Genomic DNA, 15,581 nt, shown 5'->3' with positions numbered 1-15,581 from the left:
GCCATCCAGAAGGACTGGAGGGCTGCTCCCAGCTCTGTGCTCTGGGCTTGCTCCGTGGTGCTCGGGGATGGGACTGTGCAGGGCCGGCGGGGTCGTGTGCTGTCTTTCTGGCTGAGAAACCCGTTTGAAACATGCACATGCAGCTGCGGTTTGGTGGCGGGTCGTTTAAATGATCAGCGACACTGGCCTTCCCTAATGGCAGGGCTGGGGCTCCACAGACACGTGCCAGCGCCCTCCACCTGGTGCACAGCACCTTTGTCTTTTGGGTTTGGGCCTGCTCCCCCCTCGGTGCTCGGGGATCCCTGACAGTGCTCGGGGGACCGGATGCAGCGGCAGGGCTGAGCTGGGACGGGCTGCGGGCACGGCAGGTCCTGGCGCAGAGCCTGCCGTGAGGGACGCGGCCGTGTGTGCTCAGGGAACAATCTGTGGTGCAGAGAGGCCCCGGAGGGGGGCTGGAGCCTCGGCGCGGGGCTGGAGTGGGCCAGACCCGGCTTTTGACAAGAGGGGATTGTATGTGTCCGTGAGCCCCATGTGACAGGGCCCCGGGAGGGAAGGGAGAGGGCAGAGGAGGGCCCCAGGAGGACATGCAGCCCCTCCCTGGTCTGTCGGTCGGTGGGCCTGAGGCCGGTGCTGGGTCATGGTCTGTGCCCTGCTTTGCTGTCACTGGTTTCCTGATATTTGCTAATTTCCTTCCCCCCTCAGTATCCCGGAGTGATTTGACGTGCAGTGGCGGGTAGGAGAGTCGGACTCGAGGCTCTTCCGAGTTGGGTGCTGCCGCCGCATAGACTCCCCCCATTTTAGTGGCTGGGGGGACCCCGAGGTCCCTCGAGCTGCAGAGCCGCCTGCATCACCAGCCTGGCACTGACCTGTGAGCTTCGCCGAGCATCAGAGGGAGTGGCCCTGGGGTCCCTGAGCACTGTTTGGGAGCATCTAGCCCCAGGCAGCCAGCTTTGCTGCAGGATGAGTGGCCCCGGCTCTGTCAGCTGCGCCACCTGAGCGCTGCTTGCAGGACTCTCTGTCTTGGTGGCCCCTGAGGGTGTGGGAGCCTCAGCCCCACACTCGGCCACCTGCCCTGCCCGGCCAGGCCAGCGTTGGTGTCGGCCCGGAGAGAGGAAGTGCAGGTGGGGATGGCCCCACTGTTGACGGCATGCTGACCATCTGCTTATGTCAGCGGCTTCCTGGCCCCCTGGGGGATTGGCAGTGCTTGCTTGCGTGTCTGTCAGTGTAGGGTGGCTGGGAGACAAAACCGTCTTAAGAAAATACCTACGCTTTTCAGTTTTCCAATTTTATTTTATTTTATATTTTGTTGTTCGTTTGGTTTGGGGCCACAGTGGCTGTGCTCCGGGATTACTTCTGGTTTGACACTCAGAACTTATTCCTGGTGGACCATATGGGAGGCTGGGATTGAACCCGGGAAGGCTGTGTGCATGGCAGAAGCCCTACCCATTGTATGATATCTCCAGCCCCAAGTTTTCTAAACTTCAGAGTGTAGATAAAAATGTTTGGGTAGCAAAGTGAATTTCTAGGTATAATTTTTGAGAATTGGATGTTTTATTTTAAGCTGTGTAATCTGGCTTCATAAATGTCCACTTAGTCCAGTCCTAATAGAGTGAAGAGCGGTTTTGTTTCTGAGAGATCTTTTGGCATTCTATGAAACTTATAAACACAGTGTCTTCTCTTTTCTTACAACTGTTCTTCCAGCGCGTGGAGAATGGCGACTTCAACTGGATCGTGCCAGGAAAATTTTTAGCATTCAGTGGACCCCATCCGAAAAGCAAGATTGAAAATGGTAGGTTCCTTCTTACCACCCAAACTATCTTAGTTTCTCTTCTTCATGGTTTTCTAATATCCTCAGATGATCTCTCTTTGGGTAATTATCCAAAGAACATTTGTCTGTAATTAAAAAACTGACCAGAATAATTAGTGTATTGAATATGTATTGTTTAGTAGGTGGAGTAAACCAGGATTTCAAAATTAACAACTTTTTAGGTTGCCATAAGTAGAAAGTACTTATGAAGGAACCCCGTTTTCAGAGAGGAATTTTTGAGAAACCAAGTGGCCTAACATGAAACAAATTGCCGAATTTTAATCAGTCATTCTCCGATCTGAGGGCAGCAGAGCACCTCCCCAGGGAGGCGTCCTTTGGGGAGCACCGCCTGATTCCTGGTGGCGACCATCTCCCAGTGGGCCTTGCGCATGTGCGCAGTTGCTAGAGCGTCTCGGCGTAGCCTTATCTGATGTGCGCGCGCCTCATTCGAGTAGGACTGACTGACACTACAGATACGGGCAGGACACGCCTCGGCCCCATGGAGGCCCCGAACCTCCTCTGTACTGGCATGTTCAGTTCCCTCACAGCCACTAGGGAAAGTGGGCTAGTATTACCCCTTATTTGCAGATTACGTATAGCCATGGGCACACCTAGTCAAGAACCAAAAACCAAAATGAAAGAGAATAAGCCTTTGGAATGAAACAATTTAGCTTTGTGGGTTTTCCCATGAGTATTTGTTTTCTATTTGTGTCTTTTCTTTTTTCAAAAAGATTTATTAATTGAATCACTGTGAGATAGACCCTTACAAAATTGTTCGTTATTAGGTTCAGGCAGACAGTGTTCCAGCCCTCACCCCCAGCAGTGTACATTTCCCACCACCAGTGTCCCCGTTTCCCCGGTTCCACCCCCCACCTTTCCCAACTCTGTGGCAGGCACCCCTCTCTCTCTCTCTCTCTCCCCCCGTCACCTCCCCCCTCGTCCTACTTGTTTATTTTCACCTGCTAATATTCTAATATTCTCTTGAAAATAAGTCAGGATATCCACTAGCAGTTTAAATAAGACTAATTTGTGGGAACAGTACATCAAATTGAAAAAAAAAAATCTACACATACATGACCATAATAGATTCTTGGTGGTTTTAGAGCCAGAATGCGAGTCCTCCAGGCAGCAGAATTTGAAGTCTCTCAGGTTTTCATCATAATCATTTTTCCTGAAATCTAGTTTCATTTTATCCTGTCATTCATGCATTGGATTTCCACAAGCACTTACTGTATTTGTTGTGTTTCCTACCTGTGACGTGTCTGTCAGGGACCTTGAGTCTTGGTTTCCCAAACCTAGAGAGTAAGGCGACACACAGAAGCCATCCGCACTGAAACCATCATTGGATTTTTCCCACTCAGATTTTTTTTTTTTTTCTTTTTGGGTCACACCCAGCGATGCTCAGGGGTTACTCCTGGCTCTGCACTCAGGAATTACTCCTGGCGGTGCTTGGGGGACCATATGGGATGCCGGGGATCGAACCCGGGTCGGCTGCATGCAAGGCAAACGCCCTACCCGCTGTGCTATCGCTCTGGCCCCTTTCCCACTCAGATTTGCTGATGAGTTTTTTACGCACCAACACATAGAATTAACTCTGTTGGGTTGTTGGACTGATGTATTGAGTGTCTGAAGAAACCGCTTTCGGGCAGTTGGTCTTTCAAGACAGGGTTAGTTAAATATTCATTCCGTGCAAAGTGAACTGACTCAGGACCCCCGAACATTGTCCTAGGTGCTTCTGTTACAGGGTGCTCATTTGCTGTGGAGTTGAAAGAATTTCATCACTGAGAGAAATTTTATTTCCTCTCTTTCATTGCCAGGGATCATTCAAAAATGAATGAATGACGTACCCCACGTACAAGACATAGGCCGTGCTGCTGGGGTACATCCTCGACTCTGAATTTCCTTAAAGGGAAAATGAAAAGTACAACTAAAAAAGTCATTTCAGAATTTTGTTGGAGGCAATACATAATTTTATTGAAAAAGAAAACATAGATAGCTACTAAAAGGCATGAAAATGACCAACAGTTCTTTGTAACATTACCAGCTGTTGGGCCAAGTGTGCCCAGGAGCTGTTCTGGCTCTGTGCTCAGTGATAGTTCCCAGCAGTGCTCAGGGACCATGTGGTGCCGAGGGTGGAAGCTGAGCTTCTGCATGTAGAGCACGGGCTCGAGGCCATTGCGCTATCTCCTGGCCCTTCCAAAGTTTATCAGGTTTATTATTTGGTGGTGAAATGATTGGAGATTAAAATTTTCTACCATTTGCTTCTTATGTAGTTTCTACTTGTGCACTTTTTTTGGTTTAATATATACATACATATTCATAAATCTTTATAAGCATAGGATCATAGCACTGTAGCACTGTCGTCCCATTGTTCATCGATTTGCTCGGGCGGGCACCAGTAACGTCTCCATTGTGAGACTTATTGCTACTGTTTTTGGCATATCGAACACGCCACAGGGAGCTTGCCAGGCTCTGCTGTGCGGGTGGGATACTCTCGGTAGCTTGCTGGGCTCTCGGAGAGGGACAGAGGAATCGAACCTGGGTCAGCCGCGTGCAAAGCAAACGCCCTACCCGCTGTGCTATCTCTCCAGTCCATAGGATAGATGATTATTGTCGGTTATTGTTGGAGAGCAGTAGTTTTCAATGACTGTGTCACAGATTTCTTTCCATGAGTATATTGTTCAGTGATCTTGCCGTAATTTCATTCATTCATTTAACTTTTTTCCCTTTTGTGGGGGCAGCCACACCCAGTGGTCTCAGGGCTTACTCTGGGCTCTGTGCTCAGCAGTCACCCCTGGTGGTGCTGCGGGAACCATATGGAGTTTTGCGCACGAGCCTAAGGCATTTGCGTGCAAGGCAAATGCCCCGCCACTTCTGGCCCCGTCATTCATTCATTTTTGAATGAGCCCTGAGTAACAGTTTTTACTTCTTAAAAGCTGGCACTGGCATACTTATCTCATACATCTAGTTTTTTCTCTAAATTTTTAGAAGAATTGCCAGATAAAAGAATATGAGTATTTTGTGGGATAATTCGTTTATCTCTGAGGGTCTTACCTGGTGATGCTTGAGGGCCTGCTCCTATTTCAGTGCCAGGGGATTGCTCCTGGTCATGCTCAGGGCACCATTTGGTGCTGGGGGTCCAATTGAGGGGCCCCGAATTCTAGCCCTGGGAACTATTTTCTCTAACCCCAGTGTGATAATTCTTAATTGATTAAACCCTTAAAAAGTTCTTATAGACCCAAACTGCAGAGTAGAGAAATAAATATAGCCACCATTTTCTTACACGCCAGGGATGGTATTAGACCTTTGGTACACACACCATGTACTTTCAGCTTCCTTGGGAGAAACAGGGAAGCACCATGTACTTTGTGGTCCTCAGAGCTTCCCTTTGGCAGAGAGATGGGGGATGAGAGGGGTTAGTTAACTAGCTGCCATTCACACAGCCAGAAAATGGCACCACATGGATTCAAACACGGGTTCTTTGATTCAAAATTCCGTGCTCTTTAAAAAAGCTTATATGGGGGCTGGAGTAATAGCACAGTGGGTAGGGCGTTTGCCTTGCACACGGCCGACCCGGGTTTGATTCCCAGCATCCCATCTGGTCCCCTGAGCACTGCCAGGGGTAATTCCTGAGTACAGAACCAGGAGTGACCTCTGTGCATCGTCAGGTGTGACCCAAAAAGCAAAAAGCAAAAAAAAAAAAAGCTTATATGCAGGACATGTGTTCATTATAGAAAATTTAAGCAAGGTATAGAAAACTACCTGTATTAATAGAATCTAGAACCAGCATTGTTAAACTGTTGCTTCCTGTATGGCTTTTTTCTCTTTATTTTTGGCACTCTGAGAGGAAAAAAATATCTGAAAGTGCTGCTTGCTTATTATAATTTAAAAAAATCATTTATAACAATTTCTTTTAAGGCTGTCATTGATATTACAGTGACTTTTTATGGGAGCTGTCATTTCAGTAGATGTGCTATTAATCAGAAGCTTTATGGGTGTTATAAAGGGTTTATTTTTGTAAACCCTATTTGAACTTAAATATATTTTTTGTGGTGGAATTGATAAGCTTAATATTCTTATAGTGAAATATGTCCTTTAAAAAATCGAACCAACCCTGTTTCTCCCAAGGAAGCTGAAAGTCATTATAGGGATTTCTTAGCAGGAAAACAAATTTTCTTTTAAAGGAACTAACAATCAAATAGCTCTTGCTAGGGAGTAGGTAAAGGACACCCTAAAATCTTGGCATCTAGGCAGAATGCACTGTAGGAGTTTTAAGTATGTGTTTGTGTCAACAGACAGCGAGTAGGATTTCTTTCAGCTGTCACTTTTTACCTGGCTCTGAGGCTGCAGAGAAAGGCGTCTACTGTCTGCTGGTTAAACAGTTCTGAATCGATGAGTGCATAGTACAGCAGTGTAATGAAATCTCTATGTACATATTTATATAATTAAAAATTTTTTTTATTGAATCATCGTGAACTACAGTTACAAAGCTTTCATGTTTGAATTTCAGTCATAAAATGATTGAACACCCATCCCTCCACCTGTGCACATTCTCCACCACCAGTGTCCCCAGTATCGCTTCCCCCGCCCGTCTCACCCCTCCCCCAGCCTCCATGGCAGACAGTTGCCCTCTCTCTCTCTCTCCCTCCCTCCCTCTCTCTCTCTCTCTCTCTCCTTATGGGCATTGTGGTTTGCAGTACAGGTTACAGGTAACGAGAGGCCTTCCTGTTTGGTCCCTTATCTACTTAGGCATCTCCCATCCTGAGCTGCCCCTCCAACCATCGTTGACTTAGTGATTCACTTCTCTATCCCAGATGCTGTACATACAAATTAAAAATTATAGGTTAGGTAACGGACATCATAGCACTAGTGTTTGTAGTATTGATGTACCAATTCATTGCACCTTGGCCGAGGGCCCCAGACCCTGTACCCCTGGGCCGGCTGTCACACCGGGTCCCTCTCTTCATTCCGCCCGGTTGATAACCTGAGCTTTGCAATCCGAGGCCAAGGTGAAATATGAATTTTGGATTTCAGCTGTAGAAACAAAACCCAGCGAAACAACTCTGAAGTGGCAATACTGTTCTCACCTTGATAAAAAAAAAAAAAGCAACAAGCCAAGAAAAAAAAAAGGACCCCCCAGAGGGTGGAGCTTGCTCAGGTGGGAGGGGGCTCGCACGGCATCTCGGGCATCAGTGGGACCTCGGGACCCCTGAGCACTGCAGGCATCTCAGGAAGGAGCCCTGCGAAGGAGCACTGCAGCCCTCCGTTGCTTCCGAGCATCTGTTGTTCCCTGCTTTGTCTCTTTATGTCTCTCTCAAAGACGGGAAAAGCGAAGTTTGGAGACTGCGCGCGCGGGTCGCTCGCCCGCAGCTGGGGACGCGGCCGGCGCGGCGCTGGCCTCGGGCGCCCCCTGGCGGCGGCGGGGAGCCCGGCGCGGCGCTGTCAGCTTGGGCGCTGCAGGGCGGGCTCGGGGCGCGGGACCCCAGAGTGCAGCAGTAGCTGCTCAAACCTGCCACCGCCCCCCGCCAGTTTCCAGAGCCGTGGATCGCACCCCCTTCAGAGCTCACAGGGTCCTAACTTCCTTGAGGAGCGTTGGAGAGTGTGTCAGCGTCCCGCGCGCCCCAGGGAGTGACCCCCTGATACTGACATACCTGGATCCTTTCCCCGGGACCTGAAAACTAGCACCGCGCTAGCCCTAAAGCAGTGCACGCAAGGACAGAACCCAGAATCTGACTGTGTGGTGACCTGGCGGGGACATCTCTTGGCAGTGAACCCACATAGGGCACATGCAGGCATACCCCATCCTGCTCCTGCCTGCAGTGAAATTTGGGGTGCTTTCTCTTTGTTCTCAGGGAAAGTAGATTTTTGGGCTGTTGCTTAGTCAAAGAATTGTTTTCTTTTGAAGCGAGGGCAGGAGGCCGATCATTTGGGGCACTTGTAGTTCAGTGCCTGGCCAGTGCTAAGTGCTCCGTAAGTGCCGAGTGTCCCGGTATCATCACTGTTACTATTTCAGTGTCCCGTTGCCATGCTCGGGCAGTTCTGTCTCGGGTTCTTCCTGTTTTGGAGAGCTTGGAACAAATAGAGGCTCATTACATGCCCTGGGATTCCTCTCTAAGATGTGCGTCCGAGAAACCCATGTGTGCTTTAGCTAGGATCTCTGTAGTGCCCTTCATTGCAGATGGAAGTTCTTAGGTGAGGAAAGTGGGATGGGGTGGGGGGTCTTCAGCCTTCATGGGGGAGGGGAGAGACAGACACAAACTGGTATTAGCACACTGGAGGGCATGTCACCAGGCAGGTGCCAGTCGTGCCCAGAAGCAAACAGCAGCTGGGTTCCTGGCGTTCTTGAGTTCTCTCCTTCCTACCTTTTTACTTTGGGGACTGGAGCGATAGCACAGCGGGTAGGGCGTTTGCCTTGCACACAGCCGACCTGGGTTTGATTCCTCTGCCCCTGTTGGAGAGCCCGGCAAGCTACTGAGAGTATCCCACCCACACGGCAGAGCCTGGCAAGCTCCCCGTGGCATATTCAATATGCCAAAAACAGTAACAACAAGTCTCACACAATGGAGATGTTACTGGTGCCCGCTCGAGCAATTGATGAACAGTGCGACAGTGCTACTTTGCTCTGCTCAGGAATTCTGTGTTCAGGGCTGACTCTTGGTGGAGCTTTGAAAGCCTTACATGGTGCCGAGAATTGAACCAGGGTCAGCTGCATGCAAGGCCAGTGCCTTCTGCACTGTGATCTCACCGGCCCTTCTCTTTTCCATCCTAACACAGTAGGAAGCTCTTGTTTCTTCACACTGACCATCATTCTTTGCCCGTTAGCATGGAAGCCTGTTGCTGGGAAATCAGTCGAGCTGATAACCCAGCTCGGAAGACAGGTTTGATTTCTCCAGTGGGAAAGCAGCTGTCTGAGCAGGTGTCCCTGTGGTATCTGCACTGGAGGGCACCAGTGCTGTTGGCCGGCATGCTGCTGTGCCTTGTCTGGGGCCCGGCGGGGCCAGCCATCGGTTCCGCCTCTGCTGTGTGTCCTTGGCCGAGGGTGCCAGTGAGGGCTCGTGGTGACTAACTGCAGGACCAACTTTGGAAAATTAAAGCAAAGGGCATGTATTGAAATGGTTTTGGATAGCTCGCAGCCTGCAGTGGGAATGAAGAGGGGCTCCTGGCAGAGAGACAGGGATGCCGGCAGAGTCCGGGTCAGCGGAAACCCTGCTGTTTCAGACTGAGTAGACATCTACAAAGAATGTGTTATTAAAAAAGGCAAAGAACATTGTGGACCTAGAGTCGTTCAGCTGTCTGAGTGACGATTAGGAGGTCTTGTTCTTCAGTTTGCAGCAGAGGGGAGGAAGAATGCCCAGAGGAGGGGGCCATGTGCAGAGTAGCGGGGCAGGTACAAGGAAGGGGACTGTGCAGAGGAAGAAGGGGTGTGTGTGCCGAGGGCGGGTCATGTGCAGTCAGGTTCTGTTCACATTTGGTGATGTACATCGGCATGTGCATCTCTGCACGACAGCGACGCTGTCAGTACTTTGCTCAGGACTTCACCTCCTCACTAAGTTTTTGGCTTTATTTTAATTGAATGTTACGGGGAAGCAGTATTTTGGTGGTGATTGTGCCAACATCTTTATCTAGAGTCTGGTTGCCATTTTGTCTTTGAAAAACATTGCTGCCCAGAAAGGCTGGGCTGTTTCTTAGTTCCAGATTAAGCTGGTGTAGTGTATTCCTGGCTCTGCCTGACTCTGGGGCTTGAGACGGCCAACAGCCCGCGGCGTGGGAAGGTGTGGGAAGGCATGGGAAGGCGTGGGAAGGCGTGGGAAGGACACCAGCAACCAGCGCTCTCAGCCCTAGCACCGAGGCAGACCTCGGACCTAGAACCAGAACAGCTTGGAATGGCGTGTGATTCTGTCTTTCACCTCTTGTATTTTCCAGTTTCTTATTTTGCGCATGTTAATTTAAAAAGTATTGTTTTCTAGGGGCTGGAGAGATAGCACAGCGGGTAGGGAAATTGCCTTGCACGCGGCTGACCCGGGTTCTTATCCCCAGCATCCCATATGGTCCCCCAAGCACCGCCAGGGGTAATTCCTGAGTGCAGAGCCAGGAGTAACCCCTGTGCATTGCCGGGTATGATCCAAAAAGCAAAAAAAAAAAAAAAATAAGTATTGTTTTCTGAAGCAACAAAAAAAAAGGAAGGAAGGAGGAAGGAGAGAAGGAGGGAGGGAGGGAGGGAGGGGGAGGGAGGGAGGGAGGGAGCGAAGGAAGGAAGGAAGGAAGGAAGGAAGATTAAAAAGTAAAAGGGCAACATTGAGAAATTCAGAATATTATGAAAGCCCAAACTGTCCTGTGAAGGACAAAGGAGAATCGGGGGGCTCTGAAGGAGGGGCCCGCAGTGGAGCCGGGTGGCTGCCCGGTGCGCAGGAAGGAGGGGGAGGGAAGCTCCAGAGCCTCGCCGGAGCCCCCGGAGGGTGAGGCATCAGGCCCCCTGCAGGCGCGGGGCAGGCCCCGGAGCAGGCCCCGGAGCAGGGCTGGAGGATGGGCTGTGGCCTGGACACAGCTGAAGGTTGCTTCTCGTGGCTAAGGCCAGTTGGTGTCTGTGTCCGCTGGCCGCAATCCCAGAGAGACCAGGTGACTCGGGGGCAGCTCTGGGGAAGGCCCTTGGGCTCTGTGGGGCCCAGCGCTGGCCCAGGCGGCCTCAGGCCTCGGGGGTCTCAGGGCTCCTGGGGGGTCCCTGGGCCCCGGGCAGTCCCTGGGCTCTGGGGGTCTCTGGATGGTCTCTAGGCTTGGAGGGTGTCTCTGGGTGGACCCTGGGCCTGGGGCACTGTCTGTCTAGGCTCCTGGGGTCTCTGGGCGGTCTCTGGGTGTTCTCTGGGCATCTCTGCCCCATCAGCTGAGCCCGCCCCCGCACCCCCAGGCTACCCGCTGCACGCGCCCGAGGCCTACTTCCCGTACTTCAAGAAGCACAACGTGACGGCCGTGGTGCGGCTGAACAAGAAGATCTACGAGGCCAAGCGCTTCACGGACGCGGGCTTCGAGCACTACGACCTCTTCTTCCTGGATGGCAGCACGCCCAGCGACACCATCGTGCGCCGCTTCCTCAGCATCTGCGAGAACACGGACGGCGCCGTGGCCGTGCACTGCAAAGGTGCGGCGGGGCGGGCGGCGGGGACAGCGGGGACGGAGACAGCACGGGGACGGGACAGGGGGCAGCGCGGGACGGGGCAGCGCGGGGACGGGGGCAGGAGAGACTGGGGCCCGGAGGACCCGCCCAGAGCTGGCCACAGGTGGGCGAGCGGGGCAGTTAGGACAGAGGAGGGACCTGTGACAGTGACAGTGGAGTGGTCACTGGGCAGGAGCGTGCCAGGGCGGGTGAGGGAATGTGGTGATGGCCTTCAGAACCTCAGCCGGGACCATCGTGCTTACGGCGGGGGATGGAGGGACAGGAGACACGGACACAGAGATCCCTGTTGTAACAGCAGAAAGCAGAGTGGGCGTGGGGAGGGGCTGGGGCGCTGGCGAAGGGAGAAGGCGCGGTGGGGGCGTGATGGAACACTGTGCCGAGACCCCTCAGGAACACTGTGTGACTGTGGGGGGCGCTTAATTAAAGACAAAACCCAAACCAGAGACCTCCGTGGGGCCCAAGCAGCAGTACCGTGCAGAGCCAGGGTCACCCTGAGTGGAGCAGGTCTCTGCTGCTCAGGAGACTGGACAGGGCGCCGGGCGCGGGTGGTCTTGGGGCGCACTGCTGGGGGCGTTCAGGCCAGGGCCGGCTTCCCCCACCCGCTGCTCCGGGTCCCTGCTGGCTGCCCAGGTCCGCCGGACCGGCCTCGGGAGAGGAGGCTGTCAGTGTGTCACTCTGGCCCAGCGCTGCCCGTGTCCTGCCTGCCCCCTTCCGCCTCTCCAGCGACCCCCTCACCCCCGCCCTCTGCCGCAGCGCTTCTCCCTTCGACCCGCCGGGTGGCCAGCGGAGCCTTCCTGCTGCGGAGGTGCAGCTGCCCCCCACGCAGAACCCTCTGGCCGAACTCTTGCAGGGTGAGCGCCCACAGCCCGGCGGCAGGACAGATGCCACCGGGCGGCAGGACAGATGCCACCGGGCGGCGCGGGCGGCAGGCGCTGGCAGGGAGAGGCGCGGGCGCCCCGTTCTGCCTGGATCGTAGGGAGTGACCCTGTCCCAGCTGCTGCTCGGGCCTCCTGTGGCACCTTGTCTCGGCAAAGTTCTTGCCGCGCAAAGTAAGGAATGAAGCTTGCCCAAGCCTCGTGCCACGTTCCATTTCGATTTTCCACTGGGCCGGGACCTATTTCCTGGAGGGTGATTGGCCGGGACTCGCCGGCGCCGCTTGCTCACGCGTGTCTTTCCCCGCTGGCCACCGGGTGGTGCTCTTCCCGCGGGCTTGAAACCGCGCGGCGGCGGTTTCGGCGCCTTCCGCCAGTGGCCTCGCAGGTGGCGGCGGGCGCTGTCCCTCCCCGCGCCCAGAGCTGCTGCCCCCGAGTCAGGCGAGCACGGCCGTGGGCAGACGAAATCACAATGCCATTTGCAGGCCCTTGTTTCCGTGTCTGAGGTCTGTGTAGGTGGGCTGACTTGGCCGGCTGCCAGCGTGAGCCGGGAGGGGAGGCTGCAGGGTCCGGGCACCCCTGGGCAGGCCCCCGCAGGGGAGCCCCCTGCACCCTGTCCACAGCCCGGCAGCAGGACAGATGGCAGCCGCCGGGCTCCGGGCCGCCCCTTGAGTTTGCTGCTCTCATCTCCCAGCAGGGCGCAGGTCGCTTGGCGGGGAGCCCATTTGCCCCAGCCGTGGCCCCCTCGTCCTCGCTCTGCCCCCTTTCCGTCCCCCTCTCATAAAGCCTTCACAGGCCCCAGCAGAAACTCGAGGTTTCCCTTGTTTCAGGTCCGCGTGGAGCATGAGGGCTGCATGAGCCCGACCTTCATCTGCCGCTTTGCCAAGTTCATTTCTGTGTGCCCTAAAAACCGGTTGGTTTCCGGGGATTAATTTTGCCTTATTTTCTAGCCAGACCCTGTTATGATTGCCAAGCGATGTCGTTTGTGCGTTGGAGCTGCCATGCACGGGCAAATTTCAAGGACGTTTTCATGAAAACTCCGCATTTCTCACCTGCAAACTGGGAAAACGAAACGCCATAATGTTAAATGTTCTTGTTTCAGATATTCTCTTTATTACACACTTCTACGAGTGTTGACATTTATATATGTATATGTTACACATAAAATATATACATATATATGTAAACTATAAATTATTTTCTATTTTCATTTAAAATAGAAACCCTTAGCATTGAGTTCAGTTCTTGTGTAGGAAGGTCACATTTACATGTGGTGACATTTTTTGAGAGTGTTCTTTCATTTGCTGCCATTAGTATACACATGTAGGATTCTTTATAAGGATTACACCTTTGAATTAATTACAGCTGTATTGCTTTTAATAGCATACTTACCTACCATCGGCCTGTTAATTATTTTGACATCTCCCCTAATTAAGTCAACTTAATTTTCCGGGAATTCAAGCAGCACCAAATGAGCATCTTAATTGAACTACAAGGAGGAGGGGAGAATCTTACCCTGTGTCAAATGTACTTCTGGAGCTGCGGAGAGAATGAATAGTCAGGCTTCAATCTAAAGCTCTATATAGAGACAAACCACCAAGCAATTCTCTAGGAATGTGTAATCTTAAAAGCATTCAGTAGCTGCAGCTCACCTTCAAGCTGAAGAGAGACATGGAAAACGCCAACATCATTGTGTTTTGGCCTAGGATTGAGCATGCTGCAGGAATTTCAGAAAACCGGAAGCAGTATGGCAGTCAGTGTTTCACTAGGTGTCAATAGACCACTTCTCGAGGCCTTCCTGGCTGTGCCCAGGGAGCCTCTTACTTATGAATGCTTGAAAAAATGGTTAAAAGTTTTTATAGAAACTAAGCGCAATGTTCCTATTCTGTTGAATTGTGGTAAGAGCTTCTAACTACTGAGTGCTAAGTAGGTTCTTTTTATGGATCTAAATTATAGACTCCTTTTAAAGGAGGGAAGCAACTGTAGTTTCAGAGAAATTTGAAAAATTCATAAAACCACACGTTTTTGGGTTGTGAGTGTGTGTGACAGGGAGTGTACAGGGAAGCAGCCGGCTGCTGTCACAGGGAACCGCGAAGCTGAGAGTGGGGTTTGGTCTCTCTGCTCTCAGACAGCAAATTCAGGGACCTTCAGGAGGAAGTGAGGAACCAGCTGGGCCATCCCGGATGTCCAGTTGTGTTTGAACCACACAGTTACCTGTCAGACTCACAGTGCTCCAGAGACAGGAAGAATCTTCTTTAGGAGGAGAGGAGCAGCATGAATTACTGTGGACTCCTTGAGGGAGAACCTTGCTGAGACCAGGACTAAACCTCACTCTTAAAATGTTAATGTTTGACATGGGGCAAAGTTAGTTCAGATGAAGTCTATGATCTCTCTCTCTCTCTCTCTCTCTCTCTCTCTCTCTCTCTCTTTTCTAATAGGAAGGGTTCACTGGAAAGGAAGAGCTAAGGGCAGCGATAAACATGAGCTTGATCATATTTTATTTGTCTTTGTTATTTGAGTTTGGGAGCCTTACCTGTCGGCTCATGGGCTCTTCCTGGCTCTGTGCCCAGGGCTGATTCTCGGCAGAGATGGGGACCCTGTGGGTGCAGTCAAATCAGGCTCACCTGCCTGCAGGGCGCCGACCTGTTCCCTGTGTTGTCTTCCTGACCTCTATTTGTATTTTCAGCCCTGGGAAAATATCCCACAAGGAGGAAAATGTGTTTTTTGGGGAGGAGGGTGGAGAAAAATATTCTTTTCTGTGTAAAGCAGAGCACTGTAGCACTGTCGTCCCGTTGCTCATCGATTTGCTCGAGCGGGCACCAGTAACATTTCCATTATGAGTTTTGTTGTTACTGTTTTTGGCATATCGAATACGCCAGGGGGAGCTTGCCAGGCTCTGCCATGCGGGCGGGATACTCTCGGCAGCTTGCCAGGCTCTCCAAGAGGGATGGAGGAATCGAACCCGGGTCAGCCGCATGCAAGGCCCTATCCGTTGTGCTTTCACTCCAGTCCATGGGTTTATATATACCTGTAGGCAGATTTTCCTGCACCCGGGGCAATGCAGTGTTTAGGAGATGGTTAGGGGAAAAAATCTCAAGGCTCTGGGGACAATAATGAAAAAAAGATTGAGGAGCTCAGGTTTAAAGAACTGTCTCTTCCACTGCTATAAGAATATACCTTAGAATAAATAGCATGTCATTCTTAATTTTTCCTTCACAGATCTTAAATAATGGTGTGTTCACCCCATTAATAAGATACCACTGGACATGGTGGTATCTTACATTTGCCGAAATACTGTGTATTTCTAAGTACTTGGGAGGTGAAAAACTTTCTCTTTCATTTTTGACATTTTCACCCCTCCTTTGTGGAGGGATATTCTTAAGCATATAAAGATTGATGTCCAAATGGCTCCCATTTCTTTGTCTTTTATTTTTATGGTGCTTTTTTTTCTTTGCTTTTTGGGTCAGACTTCGCGACGCACAGGGGTTACTCCTGGCTCTGCACTCAGGAATTACTCCTGGTGGTGCTCAGGGGACCATATGGGATGCTGGGAATCGAACCCGGGTCAGCCGTGTGCAAGGCAAATGGCCTGCCCTCTGTGCCATCGCTCCAGCCCCTTCATGGTGCTTTTTATTTGTGGTGTTTGTTTATTTTCGAGATTGAGCCTGGGGTCTAATGCAGGAAAGGCAAGTTCTCTGCTTCTGAGCTACGCCCCTGGCTTTCTATTTTTTTT

The 15,581-nt window shown here is 51.7% G+C and overlaps 1 protein-coding gene across 3 annotated transcripts in view; it reads left to right on the top strand.

Annotated features, from left to right (window-relative positions):
* Window positions 1–15,581, top strand: part of CDC14A (cell division cycle 14A) — a 190,216-nt gene that overhangs the window by 114,952 nt on the left and 59,683 nt on the right. For all 3 annotated transcript variants that reach the window (XM_055146297.1, XM_055146295.1, XM_055146296.1), the window contains 2 exons: window positions 1,702–1,789; window positions 10,710–10,940. In XM_055146297.1, the coding sequence (XP_055002272.1) occupies window positions 1,702–1,789; window positions 10,710–10,940 (319 nt within the window). The remainder of the gene's footprint in view (window positions 1–1,701; window positions 1,790–10,709; window positions 10,941–15,581) is intronic.

This window comes from Sorex araneus, chromosome 8 (genome assembly GCF_027595985.1).
Source record: "Sorex araneus isolate mSorAra2 chromosome 8, mSorAra2.pri, whole genome shotgun sequence".
Classification (NCBI taxonomy): Eukaryota; Metazoa; Chordata; class Mammalia; order Eulipotyphla; family Soricidae; genus Sorex; species Sorex araneus.
Note: the sequence above shows the minus strand (reverse complement) of the source record. Positions and strands in the feature narration are given on the sequence as shown.